The 18,181-nt window shown below is 50.5% G+C and overlaps 2 protein-coding genes across 2 annotated transcripts in view; both read left to right on the forward strand.

The window, feature by feature from the left end:
• The first annotated feature begins 509 nt into the window (after nucleotides 1-509).
• POMK (protein O-mannose kinase) lies at nucleotides 510-9,525 on the forward strand. The gene is made up of 4 exons (XM_084879877.1): nucleotides 510-559; nucleotides 1,338-1,487; nucleotides 3,187-3,489; nucleotides 7,236-9,525. The coding sequence occupies exons 3-4, from the start codon at nucleotides 3,208-3,210 to the stop codon at nucleotides 8,004-8,006; spliced, it is 1,053 nt and encodes a 350-aa protein (XP_084736003.1). The 5' UTR covers nucleotides 510-559; nucleotides 1,338-1,487; nucleotides 3,187-3,207; the 3' UTR covers nucleotides 8,007-9,525.
• A 5,189-nt stretch (nucleotides 9,526-14,714) lies between these two features.
• HGSNAT (heparan-alpha-glucosaminide N-acetyltransferase) overlaps nucleotides 14,715-18,181 on the forward strand; it is a 32,366-nt gene continuing 28,899 nt past the window's right edge. The window contains exon 1 of the mRNA XM_084879833.1: nucleotides 14,715-14,988. Within this exon, the coding sequence (XP_084735959.1) occupies nucleotides 14,745-14,988 (244 nt within the window). The 5' untranslated portion in view covers nucleotides 14,715-14,744. The remainder of the gene's footprint in view (nucleotides 14,989-18,181) is intronic.

The following is an 18,181-nucleotide window of genomic DNA, read 5'->3' on the forward strand; positions in this document are numbered from 1 at the left end:
TAAAAATATATATTATTTATTAATAGTAGGCTTGTTTCCCATCCCAGGGCTCCTCCTTTGGGGCGTCTGAATGAGAGATCAGCTTTTCTGCTCTGACTTTCCATTCCAACCAGTGGTTCTCAACCTGCAGGGCATCAGCATGTCCCAGAGGCCTGGCTAAGCACAGATGGGTGGACTCCACCCTGCAGGTCTGGGATGGAGCCGACAATGTTCACATCTAATAGTTTCCCTGGAGATGTGCAGCATCAGCATTTGGTCTGAGGGCCACCCTTTGTAAACCGGGACCCTCTCTGCCGTTTCCCAGCACCAGGCTGCGCGTCTGGTCTAAGACAGTGATAGGTCAACACATCCGTCCTCCTACGTTTGTGGAGAAGCAGCTAGAGGAGGAGACTGACCCGTCCACCAGGTCTGGAATCTGCCTTGAGCCAGCGTCGGGCCTCCAGGTGTCCGGCGGGCGGTGGACACCAGGGGGCGCCCGGGGGCAGCCTCGCGATGGTCCTGCCGGGCTGGTTTCCGGCTGCGCAGGCGCAGGAGGCCGCGAGCCCCGCCGGGTCGGCAGGTAGGCGCCGCTGGGGGGTCGGGCTGGGGGGTCGGACTGGGGGCTCGTCGTGGGGGGAGTGGCTGTGCCCCCGCAGGGAGAGACCCGGTGCTGCGGCCTCCGCGGGGTGTGTCCCCGGCCCGCGCCCCCACGCCTCGCCCGGCAGCCCCGCCGCCGGAGGCCCCCGGAGGCCACGCCGGCCCGGGAGCCGCGTCCACGCGCGGGCCCCTCCGCGTCCGCCCGGCGCGCTGGGCATCAAACTCCTGGCGTTAGGTCCCCCCAGAGTTTATTCTGCACGCGATCGTCCGTGCCAGCTGTGCCAGCCGCCTCCAAGCTCTGTTTGGCGTGAACGTATGCTGCTCTTTTTTTAAAAAGCAGGATTTAGCCATTTTATTTGTTGACTTACTTTTTTTAAGAGAGAGAGGAAAGAAGAGGGACAGAGAGAAAGAGAGAAATATGGATCGGTTGTCTCTCATACGCGTCCCGCCCGGGGATCGAACCTACAGCCTAGGTTATGTGTCCGGACCAGAACCCGCAACCCTTTTGGTGCAGGGACCACGCTCCACCCGGATGGCTACCGGTCGGGGTTAACTGTTTTATTAGTGGTCCTGTCTTCCCCGTCTCTTACCTTTACTATAGAATCGGAATATTTAAAGTAATTATTTTAATTAAGGGTTTCATTCTAAATTGTATCGAGTGACATTCATCTGTTTCTCCTCTGGTTGGGTAAGATATTGATATATTTTGTAAATTGGTAAAAACTGATTTTGCTTTCCTTCCCTTTCTCGTTCGTGAGCAGCGTCTGCATCCACCACCCGGAGTGTCAAGCACCTGGTGTCCAGGGCCCTGCCCCAGCCTTCTCCCCTCCCAGCCCTCCACCATCCAACAACTGAAGCTGCGATGCCTGCCTTCACCACGGGCCTCACACCGGCTCCAGGGCATTCCTTTGGTGAGTGACCAGGCCCTGAGCGGTTACTACAGAGTGTGAGCTCCAACTCTGCGTCCCCTCTCTCCATCCTCACCACCACCATTCTCGCTCACCTGCTTGTTGGCTCTCATCCCGGCTCATTGCCAGTCCCTCGGCCTCAGTTCCTTCCACCCCAGATGCGCCTTTCACGCCTGCTGCTGCTTAAAAATGTTAAGGAGCTTTTTAGTACCTTCCCAGGAACACGCCAGTTCCTTTGCTGGGTTCAAGGGCATTGCAGCCGCCCCGAACACCTAGGCGAACCCCCTGCTGCTCTCCTTTGTCCGGCTTCTATCCTGGCCCCCCTGGATGAACACCCCCAGTTTGCTTTCATTTGACTAACTCGTCATTGAGTATCAACTCGGTGCAAACACGGTGGGAGAGTCAAGACAAAATCGGGCGCACACGAACACCTCCCTTCTAATCCGATATAATAAGGAGGTAATTATGCTAATTAGATCGGACAATCAGTGGGTGTGGGGAGGGGGAAAGAAATGAGGTTGAGAGGCAGGGCTGCCAGGGCCAAGGCAGCCTGGGCTGCGAGGGCCTACTCTTGCATGAATTTCATGCATTGGGCCTCTAGCTGAATCTATAGCAGAGGAGCCCAGACTGTGGTTTGTGATAAATACCGAGAGCAGCGGACACTGAGCATTTAGTGTGAGCCTAGCGCTCAGGCATCTCTTCCATCCTCACGAAGACACTCACGTGCAGGATCCTGGCATAGAAGAGGCCTAGAGCAGTGGTTCTCAACCTTTCTAATGCCGCGGCCCTTTCATAGAGTTCCTCACGTCATGGTGACCCCCCAACCATAAAATTATTTTCGTGGCTATTTCATAACTGTAAATTTCTACTGTAAATGAATCGTAATGTAAATATCTGTGTTTTCCAATGGTCTTAGGCGACCCTGCTAGCGGTTCTCAACCGGTGGGTCGCGGCCTGAGACCCACTGCCGTAGAGCCTCAGACCATCGGGAAACACAGATATTTACATTACGATTCATTTACAGTAGCAAATTTATAGTTATGAAGTAGCCATGAAAATAATTTTATGGTTGGGGGCCAGCACAACATGAGGAACTGTATGAAAGGGTCGAGGCAATAGGAAGGTTGAGAACCACTGGCCTAGAGGGTGGGCCACCTTCAGGCCCTCACCATCAAAACACGTTACTGCCACCGAAACCAGTTTGGCTCAGTGGTAGAGTGGACTGAAAGGTCCCAGGTTCGATTCTGGTCAAGGCCATGTACATTGGTTGCGGTCACATCCCTGGTGGGGGGTGTGCAAGAGGCAGCTGGTCGATGATGTTTCTCATCGACATTTCTAGCTCTCTATGTCTCTCCCTTCCTCTCTGTAAAAAATTAATTTTAAAAATATTAAAAAAAAAACACACACACACACAAAAAAACCACGTTACTGCCAAAACCGTTTGGCTCAGTGGATAGAGCATCGGCCTGCAGACTGAAGGTCCCGGGTTCGATTCCAGTCAAGGGCATGTACCTTGGTTGCGGGCACATCCCCAGTGGGGAGTGTGCAGGAGGCAGTTGATCGATGATTCTCTCTCATCGATGTTTCTAACTCTCTGTCCCTCTCTCTTCCTCTCTGTAAAAAATCAATAAAGTATATATATTTTTAAAAACACGTTACTGAACATAAAAGAAAGCCGTTATTACTTCACTTTACGTTTCAGGAAATCACAGAGGGTAACACCATGGAGCTGAAGCCTCAGGATGGCAGAAGGAGTGCCCCCCACAGGGAGGTGCCCCCGCTTGTGGGGCTGCTGCTGGCCTTGGTTGTCATGAACGCGCTCCTCTACCTCTGCCTCGATCGCTTCTTCGTCGCCCCTCGGCGCCCTGCCCCGGACCCCCGGCGCTGTCCCTACGGGCACTTCAGGGTGGGACAGATGGACAGCTGCTCGGCGTGGCTGTCCTGCGCGGAGCTGAGGGCGGAAGTGAGGCCGCTGAAGCGCGTCGGGGAGGGCGCCGTGAAGAGAGTGAGTTCCGGTTAACCTCGGCGTTGGTGGGTGGATGCAGCGTGGCATCATGAGCCGGGGAACTGCACATCTAATAAAACAACCTGGTGGGAGGGAGAAAGCTAACTGCTTAAAGAAGGGCTTTGCTTTGTTTTTGTGTGTTTTTTTTTTTTTTTTTGTAATATGTTTTTATCGATTTCGGAGAGAAGGAAGAGGGAAAGAGAGAAACATCAGTGATGAGAGAGAATCATTGACCGGCCGCCTCCTGCACAGTCCCCACTGGGTGGGGATTCAGCCTGCCATCTGGGCACGTGCCCTGATCAGGAGTCCGAACTGTAACCACCTGGTTCATAGGTCGATGCTCAACCACTGAGCCACGCCCAGCCGGGCTGCTTTGTTCAATAGTAACTGCAGCAGTATGGTTAATTAAGTTATGGCCCAACCACTTAATAGAATATTCTGTCACCATTCATTGTAGTTAGGAACCTGGTCAGCAACATGAAAAAAATTTAGGATGAGAAGTAAAAAAAAAAAAAAATACAAAATTGTTGAATATACTGTTTTCAACTGCAAAATTATGTATTTATGTAGAAAAATATATAAATGATAGAAATTGTGTTACAGTGAAGGATTGTGGGCAATACTTTTCATTCTTACTATTCATGCTCTCTGATGGCATCTTGATTTTTTAAAAGTTTTTAATTTTAATGAGAGAAACCAAAGGGGTGAATTCAGAGGCTTCGAGAGCCCTTGTCTCATCAGCAAGGAGTGTGTGCTGCATTTTGGTGGTCATCGTTTCCACGGTAACCGAGGCTTGCTGATAAAACAAAGAGCGACTCTAGAAGCCAGTTCAGGGCTGTTGAACAAAGACAGCTCCTTTGTGAGGATGCATTGAATGACTAGTGAGAGAGAAGGAGGGAGCAGAACATGCATGAGCGGCTGCCGCTCCATAAAGTGCTGGTCTTTATTTTGGGAGGTGGGGACCCCGGCCGGCTGCTGCTCCCATGAGTGTGGAGAGGAGACATCGTAAAGGAAGAAGTCAGTTAGTGGATTGGGGGGGGTTGAGGACAAATATGTGATACCTTAATCAATAAAGAAAATAAAAAAAAAAAAAGTCAGACAGGAAAAAGGGACAGGCATTTCTATAAAGTAAAACCATAAAACAAGCTAATTGGTTCTTTCAAAGATTTGTTCATTCATTCATTGTTGTGGCTGTTAGGGGTGAGGCAGTGAAAGAAACAAAGACCCTTGAAGCTTGCTTTCTAGTTGGGGCGTCGGACCATCAGGAAAATAAGAAACTGTGTGATGAACCATGACCGTGATGCGCTGTGAAGACAGAGCAGGGCGGTGACAGGCTTGTCCCTCCAGGTGGCCGGGACCGTCCGAGAGTGAGCTGTGTGGGTATTTGGGGAAAAGGTGTTCCAGTGGGAGAGGTGGGTACCAGCAGAAGCTCCGAGATAAACCTGCTTGGCTGTCTGGGGAGCAGGAAGAAGCCCGGGAGCCCGGAGGGCAGGGCGAGGAGGAGGGAGGGCACGCAGAGTCAGAGGGGCTGGAATCGGAGGTGGCCGGGCGAGGCCTGGCAGCAGAGCGATGGCCACAGCTTGACAAGGTGTTAGCGGTGGATACAGTCAGAAAAGTGGACTTGGTCCTATTTTAAAGGTAGAGGCAGTCGATTGCATGTGGGGTACGAGGGAAAGAGGGTGATTGCAAGGTGCTTGGCCTGGGCACCAGGACAAATAGGTTCATCATTGCCCGATACAGAGAGGAGGGGAAGGAGCAGACGGGGTGTGTGCGTGAGGCGACCTGTCGAGGCCGCTCAGATGTCCACACGGAGACGTCGGCAGGCGGTTGGTGGGACGTACGAGTCCAGCAGGTGGAGGCCCTGGTTTGGGGACTATACCTCTGGGATGGCATTGGGAGCGTTCGGATGTGAAGAAAGTGCCCCAAAGGGATTAAGGAGAGAAGAGGACATAGCGGTGAATTTGTCCCCTCCAAAGAGGTTCCCGCCAGCGTGGGTCGTATGATTGGAATCCCTTGGAACGTTTTAAAATGTTTATTTTTTGGGATTGCTTTTTGCCTCAAAGGTATGTTTTTGAGTAGCTTTGATGGTGGCAGATCACTTTTGTATGAGGACAGACTGGATTTTGGGGAATTCTGCACGTGGTGCCCATCCAAATATGCTATTTAATGACTTGGGGACCAACTCTGAGAAACGTGGTTTGTTTGTTAGTGTGACTAGAGGCGGTTCACATATGTTTTGTGTGTGCTTTTGGCCAACACTTGCTCTCGGGGCCAAGGTGTCCTGAGCACCGATGCTAGTGGGGTGGGGTCCGGAGCCTGTTGGTCCTGCCCCATCGAAGCCTCAGTGCCTGCGCAGGCTCTGGCCCAGGGCAGACGCTCACTGCCCTCCAGGAGGCCTGGAGCCCCCAGCTCAGGTGTGGCTGGTGCCTGACTTCAGTCTTTCCCACTCAGAGGATTATTCCTATCGGTGCACAAACTCACACACTCTTGAAATAAGAACCTTTATTCCCCCTCCCTCTGTAGTAAAACTGCCACAGCTCTGTCTCTCCTCCCTCGTCTGTCCTTCCTTCTTCCTCCCTTATTTGAACAAGCCCTGAAGGAACGAGCTTCCTTCCTTTGCACAGGGGTGGGCGCCCTCCTCCCTGACACCCCGCAGGGGGAGGCGTGGGTTTCTCAGAAGGGATTCCTGTAACCAGACTTCTTGACGCCCCACTCTCCGCCCCCCACCTCCTCCCTAGTGCCCCTGCTTCAGTGATTCCTGTCTCGTTGAAGCCATTGCTGACTTTTCACTGTCTGACGCCCTCCTGCCTGCACTCCCCGATTTACCCAGCAGCAGAGGTCCCGTGGCCATCACTCCCATTACTCTCCCACACACGCTTGCCACAGCTCCTTGGCATCTCTCTCCATCATGCCTGGCTGCAGAGCCCCAGACCCGGTTGACCCATATGCACTTGAGCACAGCTCTTGCCTTGGAACAGGCACCCCTGCTTCCACGTTTGCCCTTCACTATGCACCAGGCAGAGTCATTTCCTAAACACAATTCAGGTCACGCCGTTCTCTTCCTTAAAGACCCCTTCATTGGCCTCCCGTTGTCCTCAGCGGGAAGAATACAAACCTCCTACCGTGCTCTGCCACACTCCCTGATCTGGGCCCTGCTGCCCCCTAAAACTCACCCAGACATCCTCACTCGCTATTCTGCACTCACCTACTTTTCTTTCTTCCTTTCTCTTCCTTCCAGACAGATGGCCTCACAGCACCCTGACCAGAGTCAGTCCCTCTGCATCCTCCCGCTAATATGGCACTAGCCTCGTTGGGTATCTTGTGTTTGCTCATACGTGAGTCTTTATAACTAGACTAAGAGCAACCCTGGGGCCGGGTCTGTGTCATCAATTTCTATATCCTCTGTACCACATCCAGTTGTTTCTTTTTCTTTTTTTTCTTTTTTCTTTTTTTAAAAATATATTTTATTGATTTTTTACAGAGAGAAAAGGAGAGGGATAGTTAGAAACATCGATGAGAAAGAATCATCAATCAGCTGCCTCCCGCACACCCCCCACTGGGGATGTGTCCACAACCAAGGTACATGCCCTTGACCGGAATTGAACCTGGGACCTGTCAGTCCGCAGGCCGACGCTCTATCCACTGAGCCAAACCGGTTTCGGCCACACCCAATTCTTAAAGAAAGGTATCTGTGGAGTGGTTTCCCGGCTCCCTAACACCGGCGATGTGCTCTGGCCCTGTTTCAGGTCTTCCTTTCAGAGTGGAAGGAACGCAAAGTCGCCCTCTCGCGGCTCACCAGCCCGGAGATGAGAGACGACTTCCTCCACGGCCTACAGATGCTGAAGGCCCTGCAGAGCAAGCACGTGGTCACGCTGCTCGGCTTCTGCGAGGAGGACGGCACCATTCTCACCGAGTACCACCCCTTGGGGTCGCTGGGCAGCCTGGAAGCCACGCTCAACCTCTCCAAGTACCGGGCCGTGAACACCTGGCAGCGGCGGCTGCAGCTGGCCATGGACTACGTGGGCATTCTCCACTTCCTGCACCACAGCCCGCTGGGCACGCGGGTCATGTGCGACTCCAGCGACCTGCCCAAGACGCTGTCCCAGTACCTGCTCACCAGCAACCTGAGCGTCGTGGCCAACGACCTGGACGCCCTGCCCCCCGTGAACCGCAGCGCGGGGGCGCTGGCCACGTGCGGCCGCCGGGAGCTGCGCGGCGACTTCGTGGCCCCGGAGCAGCGCTGGCCCTTCGGGGAGGACGTGCCTTTCCGCCACGACCTCATGCCCCCCTACGACGAGAAGGCCGACGTCTGGAAGATCCCCGACGTCGCCAGCTTCCTCCTGGGGCACGTCGAGGGCAGCGACGTGGTCCGATTCCACCTGTTCGACATCCACCAGGCCTGCAAGAGCCGGACGCCGGCCGAGAGGCCCACCGCGCAGGCCGTCCTGGACGCCTACCAGCGGGTCCTGAGCTCGCTCAGAGACGCCGCGCCGCCTCAGGCCAGAGAAATGCTGTGAAGCCCAAGCCCGGGCAGGGAAGGGGGCGGGTTCAGGAGCAAGCTGAACGGCTACCGCGGCTCTGCTCGGACCGCCAGCTTGCTGCTGTGCAGCCCGGTGGCTCCTCCTCTGTGCCCGGGCGCACGTGGGAGCGGCTGCCCCTGCTGGCCTCCGGGGCGGACGTGGCTGAGCCAGAGCAGCCGGCTCGATCTAAGCCTGGCTTCACGTCTGGCACGGATCGCTCGCAGGAGAAGCGGCAGAGAAGCAGCGAATCTGACCCGTATCTGAAGGAAGTAACTATAGGAAGACGTAGCTGCAAAAGAGCCTTTCCCTGTCCTAAGGACTGAGTTTGTGAGCTTGTAAGAAAGGTAGGTAGAGGAGATTTTTAAATGGCGGTATAGGATAGAAACCTAGAGTAGTTGTGCAAAGAATTTTCTTTCCTCTTTTTTTAGATGGTAATCAATATACCAGGTTCTGTGAGTATCCCTGGTCTGCTTCCCTTTGATGGGTGAGGCCACCCTGACTGTTTTAAATGATTGCTCTGTGAAGCTTCAGTGCCATCCTCCTGCCTAGGAGCTTAAGGAGAACTAGGATGGCATGCTCTTTGATATTTGTTTTCTAATATATTTTTACTAGAGGCCCGGTGCACGCATTTGTGCACGGGTGGGGTCTTGCCAGCCAGCCCCAAATGGGGCTAGTGGGGCCAATCGGGGGTAGGGTTAGGGGGAGGGGCCAGAGGCGGTTGGCTGGCTGGCCCTGTCCCCTGGTCAAATTCCTGGTCGAACTGCCCACCAAGGGGGCAATTTGCATATTAGCCTTTTATTATATAGAATTGATTTCGGAGACAGAGAAACATCACTGATAGGTGAATTGTTCATTGGCTGCCTCCTGCATGCCCCACACTGGGGATCGAGCCCACAACCTGGGCACATGCCCTGACCAGGAATTGAACCATGACCTCCTGGATCATAGGTCGATGTTCAACCACTGAGCCATGCCAGCCGGGCTGAAATTTTTAATGAATAGGTAATATTTATAACAACAAGTATGAGGGAAATGACATGTGTTACTGCCTTGGATGATAGTTGTGATATTCGTGTTCACCTTCCTGCTGGGTTTTCTCTGTCCAAAATTATTGTGAACATTTTACATCGACACTGTCACTCATGACTGGAAACTTGAGCTGCACGATTGAATCTTCAAAAAGCTCTTTCCTTGTTCACCATCATTGTTTGCAGAGGATGATGGATTTGGTGCATATTAATCATCCCTAATAAGGTGGTAAAAGCTGACACGGAGGGGTAGGCTCACTGGAATCACAGGGACCCCAGAGTCTCTGACTCAGAAGGTCTGGGATAGAGTCCGAAACGTTGCATTTCTAACTGGTCCCCAGGGCAGTGACAGCCACTGCCCCTAACGGTCAGACAGGGCACCACAGGCACTGACACGGCCGTGGTGTCAGTCTTATCCCTTAGTCTACTGCCTGTGGTGGACTGGGTCCTCTGGTTGATCAGAGAATGTGCTTGCCCACAGTATTGTTTCAACTGCTGCTTTTTGTTATAAAAACTGCCATAACACACTAGGAGGGCTGTAATCAAAAGGATGGACAGTGACAGTATTGGTGAGGATGTAGAGAATTGAAACCCTCAAATATTGCTGGCGGGAATGTAAAATGGTGCAGCTGCTTTGGAAACCAGTCTGGCACTCCTCAGAAAGTTCAAAATAGAGTTACTGTGACCCAGCAATTCCACTCCCAAGTATTTACCCAAGTGAACTGAAAACAGGTCCATACAAAGAATACCTCAAATTCAACATTTCCCAAATTACTCCTCTCTGTGCTGGATTTGCTGCTTGTTTCCTATGTTTGTAAGTGGCACAACACCATCCATCTAATTGTCTAAGGCACAAACCTAGTTTATCTATATAATAAAAGCCTAAGCTACCTTTATGACGGAACACCAGAATGACTGGTCGCTATGACGTGCACTGACCACCAGGGGGCAGACCCTCAACGCAGGAGCTGCCGTCTGGTGATCAGTGTGCGCCCACATGGGGAGTGCACTGCTCATCTAGAAGCCGAGCTTATGGCTGGTGAGCGCAGTGGTGATTGCGGGAGCCAGGTAAAGAGTGAGGGATCCAGGACTGCGAGAACCTCAGACTGCAACAGGGATGTCTGACTGCCAAGGGGATCAGGCCTAAGCTGGCAGTCAGACATCCCCTGAGGTGTCCCAGCCTGCAAGAGGGTGCAGGTCGGGCTGAGGGACCAGCTTTTTCCCCCTCATTCCCACCCCCCATGCACAAATTTTGTGCACTGGGCCTCTAGTATGTAATAAAATGCAACCAGTTTAAGTGTACATTATAGTGAGTTTTGATACATTTATATACTCATGTCACCACCCCTACAGATAAAACATAAAACATTTCCCTCATAGCCAAAACTGGTTTGGCTCAGTGGATAGAGCGTCGGCCTGTGGACTGAAGGGTACCAGGTTCGATTCTGGTCAAGGGCATGTACTTTGGTTGCGGGCACATCTCCTGTGGGGGGTGTGCAGGAGGCGGGTGATCGATGTTTCTCTCTCATTGATGTTTCTAACTATCCCTCTCCCTTCCTCTCTATAAAAAATCAATAAAATATATTTTTAAAAAATTTCCCTCATAAAATTTCCCATGTGTCTCCCCCCACCCCCTTCAATCCTTTCCCAGTTGCTGGCCTCAGACAATAACTCTGCTTGCTTTTTAGGAAGATTAGAATTTTTTCCCGAATATCATACTTGGAATTATACAGTGTGGTATAAACATTTTTGTGCCTTTTTTATTCATTGCAATGTTTTTGAAATCCATCCATGTTGTTGTTTATATCAGTAATTTATATCTTTTTTATTTTAAAAATATATTTTATTGACTTTTTACAGAGAAGTAAGGAGAGGGATAGAAAGTTAGAAATATTGATTAGAGAGAAACATCAATCAGTTGCCTCCTGCACACCCCCCACTGGGGATGTGCCCGCAACCAAGGTACATGCCCTTGACCAGAATTGAACCTGGGACCCTTCAGTCCACAGGCCGACGATCTATCCACTGAGCCAAACTGGTCAGGGCAGTAATTTATATTTTTTTTATTGGTAAGTAATATTTTATTATATGTATGTTGATGGACATTGGATTGTTTCTCGTTTGGGGCAAATATGAAATAAACTGCTGTTACCATTTAAATTCAATTCTTTTCTCTTGGGTAAATACCTAGGAATATTCCTATGATCACATTTAAGAATATGTTTAACTTTATAAGAAACTTCTAAACTGTTTTTCAGAGCATCTGTACCTTGTTATATTCCCATTAGCAATATTCAAGAGTTCCATTTGCTCCACACTCTTAGCCTACACTTGTTATTATCAGCTCATTTAATTTTAGCAATGCTAGTGTGTAGTGCCATCTCATTGTAGTTTTTAAAAATATATATATTATTTTATTGATTTTTACAGAGAGGAAGGGAACTAGAGAGCTAGAAACATCAATGAGAGAGAAACATCCATCAGCTGCCTCCTGCACACCCACCATTGGGGATGTGCCCACAACCAATATACATGCCCTTGACTGGAATTGAACCCGGAACCCCTCAGTCCGCAGACTAACATTCTATTCACTGAGCCAAACTGGTTTCGGCTCATTGTAGTTTTAATTTGCATTTTCCCTAAGATAAATTTTTATGTTTATTGGCCATTCACATCTTTGGTGAAGAGTCCAAATCTTCTGCCTATTTTAAAATAATTTGCTTATTATTAAATTGTTAGAGTTCATTGTGTAACCTGGAATTAAATCTGTTACTAGATATGTCTTTTGCAAATCTTTTTATCACAGCCAGAGGCTTGCCTTTTCATTTTCTTAACTGTGTTTAAGTTTGTGTTTTAAAATGGTTTAGGCCTAGCCAGTTTGTCTCAATGGGTAGAGCATCTGCCAGTGGACCAAAGGGCCCCAGGTTCAGTTCTGGTCAAGGGCACGCACCCAGGCTTCAGGCTCAATCCTTGGCCCTGGGTAGGAGCAGGAGGCAACCAATTGATGTGTCTCTCTCACATCGATGTTTCCTTTTCTCTGTCTCTCCCTTTCCCTTCCACCGTCTCTAAAAAATCTATGGAAAAAATACCCTTGGGTGAAGATTAACATAAATAAATAAATAAATAAATAAATAAATAAATAAATAAAATGGTTTATATACTGTTTAAGAAAGTCAGGAAGGTTTTCTCCTTTGTTTTCTTCCAGAAGTCTTTATAGTTTTAGCTTTTACATTGAGGTCCATATTTCATTTCTCATCCGGTTGTGTGTATGCTGTGAGGTAAGGGTTAAAGTTCACGTTGCATTATTTACTGAAATGATTGTTTTAGCAGCATTTATTGAAAACATTATTTCCCCTATTAAATTTCTTGGGTAACTTGGTGAAAATCCAGTTCTGTGCATTTACTTTTAGAGACGCTCGCTCTATCTTGTTCTGTTGATCTCTATTGCTACCTTAGGCTCATAGCACACTATCTTGATTACTATAGCTTTCTAGTAAATCTTGAACTCAGATAGTGCAAGACCTACAATTTTGTTGTTCTTTTTCAAAGTCATTTTACATTTCCATATAATTTTTAGAACCAGCTGTCAATTTCTACACACACACACACACACACACACACACACACACACAAGAAATAACCTACTGGGATTTTTATTTGGATTGCACTCAATCTATATAGATAAGTTTGGGGAAAACTGGCATTTTAACAGTAATGGTTCTTCTAATCTATGAACATGGTAGACCTCTCCAACTATTTAGGTTTTTAATTATTCTCAGTCATGTTTTGTAGTTTTTAGCGTTCAGGTCTTATACCTTTTTTGTTAAGTTTATTTATGTATTAATTTAAAAAATTCTATTGTAAATGCTATTTTTAAAAAGTCAAGTTCCAATTTTGTTTACATCTTGATATGAAAATACAATTGAGCCAAACCTGTTTGACTCAGTGGATAGAGCGTCCGGCTGTGGACTGAAAGGTCCCAGGTTCGATTCTGGTCAAGGCACATCCCCAGTGGGGGGTGTGCAGGAGGCAGCTGATGGATGTTTCTTTCTCATCCATGTTTCTAGCTCTGTCTCTCTCCCTCCCTCTCTGTAAGAAATCAATAAAAATAAAAAAGAAAGAAAATACAATTGATTTTTGTATATTGACTTTGAATTCTATGACCTTGTTAAATTCACTTATAAATTCTGTTAGTTTTGCCGAAACCGGTTTGGCTCAGTGGATAGAGTATTGGTCTGCGGACTGAAAGGTCCCAGGTTCGATTCTGGTCAAGGGCATGTACCTTGGTTGTGGGCACATCCCCGGTGGGGGGTGTGAAGGAGGCGGCTGATGGATGTTACTCTCTCATCGATGTTTCTAACTCTCTCCCTCCCTTTTACAAAATCAATAAAAAAAAATATTTAAAGAATCAATAAAATATATATATTTTAAAATAAATTCTGTTAGTTTGGGGGTATGAGTGGGAGATTCCTTAAAAGTTTACACACATGCATTTATTCATGCCATATTTGAATAAAGCCAATTTGTATACTTTTTTTCCTTTCTTTTCCTTACCTTCTTGCACTGACCAGGACCCTAGGGCAATGCTGAGTAGAAATGATGAGTCCGGTTATCCTTGCCTTGTTCCTGATCCAAGGGGAAAACACTTAGTTTTTTAAGTGTCATGTTAGCTGTAAGTTTAGCATTCATCTTTCCATATGTGTCTTTACACTTATTACATATGCATTTATCCCTAATCAACATATAGTATTGTTGTTCTTGGCTTCACACTTTACATATAAGTTATTACAAAGGCATTTCTGCAACTTGCATTTTCCCCTCTGCCTTATTTTGAGATTCACCCATTTCAGTACATGTAACTCTAGATCATCAATACTGCTATATATATCTCATCACATCGATTTCCTCTACTGATGAATATTTAGATTATTTACAGGCTTTTGCGATTATAACGCATTCTGCTACAAGCATTATCGCACATGTTCCTTTATAGAAATGGTAGTTTCTCCAGTCGTATAGCTGCGAGTGCAACTGCGGGGTCACGGTGTCTGCTAGCCTTGAACTTTATCAGAGATTGCCAAAGAGCTCTTCAAAGTGGTGGTGCACGATGGCTTTTAAGTCTCATCTCCGGATAGTGAATGTCTTGGGCCCTGGGCTCTGCCTGTCTTACTTACCATGCCATTTCCAGAACAGTGGACAGAAGACACCAACCTCCATTTGCATGTTGAATAACCAGACGCAGGAATTGAACAGAATGCCTCTCAGAGAGGTGACCAGACACGGGAGTAGTGGCTTATGGCCTGTGGGAGGCCTCTCTTCTGGATGTTTCTCCGATAATAAAAGGCAGCGAGCAACCTGGAGAGAATCTTGGTCCTTTGCTTAGGTCCTTTCCTTAGGAAACTTCCCAGAGTGCAGGGGGGCCGGCCCCTCGGACCCTCGCACACCGGCCGGCCCCGCCCCCTCCTCCGAAGCCCCGCCCCCGCACCGAAGCCCCGCCCCCCCGCAGCCCCCGCCCCCCGCTCTACACGTCCTCGTCCCCGCCTCCGAAGCCCCGCCCCCTGGCTCCTCACGCCCCGCCCCCAGGATCCCATGCCCCGCCCCTGGCTCCGCACGCCCCGCCCCTGGGTCCACACGCCCCGCCCCCGGCCCCGCACGCCCCGCCCCCGCGGTGACTCAGGCGGCGGTGACGGCATTCCGGCGGGAGGCGATGACGGGCGCGCGTCCGCGCGCCGCCAAGAAGCGCAGAGCTCGGGAGCGCGGCGGCGGCGGCGCTGACGGCGGCGGCGCGGCAGGCAAGGCGGCGCCCGGGCTGGAGCGGCGGCCGGCGGCGGCGGGCGGCATGAGCTGGGCGCGGGCCGCGGGCCGGGCGCTGGCCGCGCTGCTGCTGGCCGCGTCCGTGCTGAGCGCCGCGCTGCTGGCCTCCCGCGACGCCCTGGAGCGCGGCCCGCGAGGTGAGTGCGCGGAGGCTCCGGCCCGCGCCCCTCCGGCTGCCCGGACCGCGGGGCGCGCGGTGGTCCCCTCCCGTTTGGGCGACGCGACGCCCCCTCCGGCCCCGCGCGGGCGCTCCGCAGAGCGGGTCTCCGGAACTAGAATGTTTGTTTCTCCTACGCGGCGGCGGGCGGGTCCGGACCGGGGGGCTGTCGCTGGCACGCTGGCCGCTGGCGCTGGCACCCCGCGGGTCAGCGTCGTGCAGCGGGGAGGGGGGACATCCCAATGGCACCCGCCCCAGGGCCGGAGCTCGGGGAGAGAGGCCGGGAGCGGGGTGCGACCTCTCCGAGAGCCGCGCCCTGCCCGCCCGCCCGGGGCTGCGGGCGCCCGGCGGCTCTGGTGTGCGCGCCTCTGACCCCCGGTGCAGGGCCAGGTGAGGGGGCTGGCCGAGGCGGAGCATCCGATGGCCGTCGCTCCTCTGGGCCGGTGTGCGGGGGTCTTCCGCTCCAGTGCAACCCCTTCCCCGGGGGACCGGTCTGGGCCCGCGCCACGCCAAGGCTGGAGCTGCGGGACGCCCGTGCCCCGCAGCCCCGGCCCCGAGCTGCACCCCGAAAGGCCCGGCTCGGCGCTGGGGTTGCACCCGGGAGCGAACCGCCAGCGGCCCGCGAGCGCGCAGGGAAGGGCAGCGGGAGGCAGCGAGCGGAGGGCGGGGACCGCAGAGTGTGGTCCTCAAAACTCCCGAAGTCCCATCCCAAGCGAACCTCCCCCCAGCCTCCCTCGGGAGGCTTTTTACCTCGGAGCTGACCGGAGGAAGAGTGGAGGCTGTGGTTTACGGGCACCCTGCAGTTGGTGGGGATGTCACCCAGGGAGGTGCACAGCCTGGAGGAGTCTGTGCGGGTATTTTTATTTTTATTTTATTTTTTTGCCAGGGAAGTGAGAGGCCGGGAGGAGAGGCTCTCAGCGTGTCTGCTGCTTCCCTAAAGCCTGGGACCTCGCCAGTGCAAATGGTGAAAATGCAAATTCCAGGGCCTTTCTCTAGCCCCCCTGGAACTAGGACCCCAAAAACCCTCTCCAGGTGGTACTTGGGTCGGGGATTGTGGGATCAGCCAAGTACAGCAAACCCTCTTCTCCCTTTTTTCTGAATCAGAACACGGGGGTTTGGGTGTCAGGGTGAAGTTCAAACTGCCTCTTATTCCCAAAGTCTTGTAGGGCGACGGCAGAACAAATTTTGAAAAAGTGTCTTAGCTGATTATGGTTTGTATGCAGCCTCTCCCATTCCTGGACTCAGTCTGGTCTTCTTCCCCTTCTTTTATAATGGAGGAAACAGCCCAAGAGGTTGCGTAATCCGCCCAGTCACAATGCCAGGGACAGAGCCGGACAGTTCTCGTCCTTTGTCTTTTAGCAGCAATTCATAATGATCATTATTTTAGGGGAAGAAAAGTAGTTTGCAAATAGTAATTGTATACAGTGAAGGAGAGCAGTAGTATTCGTTTTGTTGTTGTTAATCCTCACCGGAGGGTGTTTTTTCCACTGGTTTTTAGAGAGAGTGGAAAGGAGGGGGAGAGACCCAGAGAGAGAAAGAGAGAGAAACATTGATGTGAGAGACACATCGTTTGGTTGCTTCCTGCAAGTGCCCAGAAAGAGGCTAGGGTTCAAGCCTGCTACTCTCAGGTGCATGCCCTTGGCCAGAATCGAGCCTGTGACCTTTTGGTCCCTGGGCTGATGCTCTAACCATTATGCAAACTGGCTAGGGCAAGAACATAGTCTTCTTCAGTGATCCACCCCAGAACCTTCACCACGGTGTGAAGGACTGCCAGAACTTCCGTGCCACCGGGAGTCCAGGTGTGGGCTGGACAATTTCCTATTAAGAACTCCATCTTCATATGATTTGAGGATTCAAGTTTACTTCAGAATAGAAAAAAAAAAATTATGTAGGCTATGTCCTTTAAAATATGCCAAGCAAAGATACTCCTGAGCAGAGAGAGATAGAACCTGTAGTTAAATATTTGGAAGTGGAATAAAAGTCAGATACACAAATTACCATTACCTTAGGGCAGTGGTCAGCAAACTGCGGCTCACGAGCCACATGCAGTCCTCTGGCCCCTTGAGTGTGGCTCTTCCACAAAATACCATGTGCAGGTGCACACGTACAGTGCGATTGAAACTTCGTGGCCCATGTGCAGAAGTGGGTTTTCGGCTCTCAAAAGAAATTTCAATCGTTGTACTGTTGGTATTTGGCTCTGACTAATGAGTTTGCTGACCAGTGCCTTAGGGCTACTGAAAGGTGACTTTATTTGGTCTATATCCTCACTTAGACATTGTAGACAGGAAGAAGAGGAGGGAGTTGCTCTATTTTTTAAAATAAGTTTTTAGTGATTTTAGAGAGAAAGGAAGAGAAACATCCATCAGCTGCCTCCTGCATGCCCCCTATTGGGGATTGAGCCTGCAACCCCGGGTATATACCCTACGGGGAATCAAACCAGTGACTTTTTGGTGCACGGGACATCACTCAAACCATGGAGCAACACCAGCCAGCTGGAGTTGCTCTTTTGCAGATAGTGCTCCTTGAGTGTTAGTCTGATATTTCTAGTCAGCTGTGTCAGGAGTTGGCAGCTTTTCTTGAAACTGAACATCATGTTCAATTTGTGTCATTGGATGGCTTAGGAACTGCATGCTTTGTGTGTTTGAGGGATACAGACTCGTTGATTTTTTTAAAAAAATGTTCAAATGATTCAAAAATTACAAAGATGTCAAAAGCCCCTGGCTTTACACTAATAGTCTCTCTGATGGTTGTTTTCCATCTTGGCTGCATATTAGAATTACTTGGGGAGTTTTTGTTATTGTTTTGGGGAGGAACATTTAAAAACCTTGCCGGTTGGGGTACAGATTCTGATTTAATTGGTCTGGAGTTGGGGCTAGGGCTTTTGTACTTATTGTTATTTTTTAAGCCTTGAAGGAAGCTTTCATATTACTAAATAAAAGAGGCTAGATTATTACCTTTCTAGGTGTGTTACTAGTTCCCTGTGTTTTCCCTCTGCCTAGAAGCTAGAGCACATGTGTCAAACACAAGGCCCGCGGGCCAAATCCAGCCCGCCAGGCCTTGCAATGTGGCCCGCACCGCGCTGTCATCACTGCACTCCTCTGTCAGTTTATGACATTGTCAGTTTATGACTGTTCAGTAAACCATTCGGCCCGCGATTTAGGCTGGATTTTAGA

This window comes from Pipistrellus hanaki, assembly GCF_964339955.1.
Source record: "Pipistrellus hanaki genome assembly, chromosome: 3".
NCBI lineage: Eukaryota > Metazoa > Chordata > Mammalia > Chiroptera > Vespertilionidae > Pipistrellus > Pipistrellus hanaki.

Coding starts and splice junctions, on each gene's coding strand:
- POMK (XM_084879877.1), top strand. CDS start 3,208: ATGGAGCTGAAGCCTCAGGATGGCAGAAGGAGTGCCCCCCACAGGGAG. Junction 3,490..7,235: donor GGGAGGGCGCCGTGAAGAGA/GTGAGTTCCGGT, acceptor GCCCTGTTTCAG/GTCTTCCTTTCAGAGTGGAA.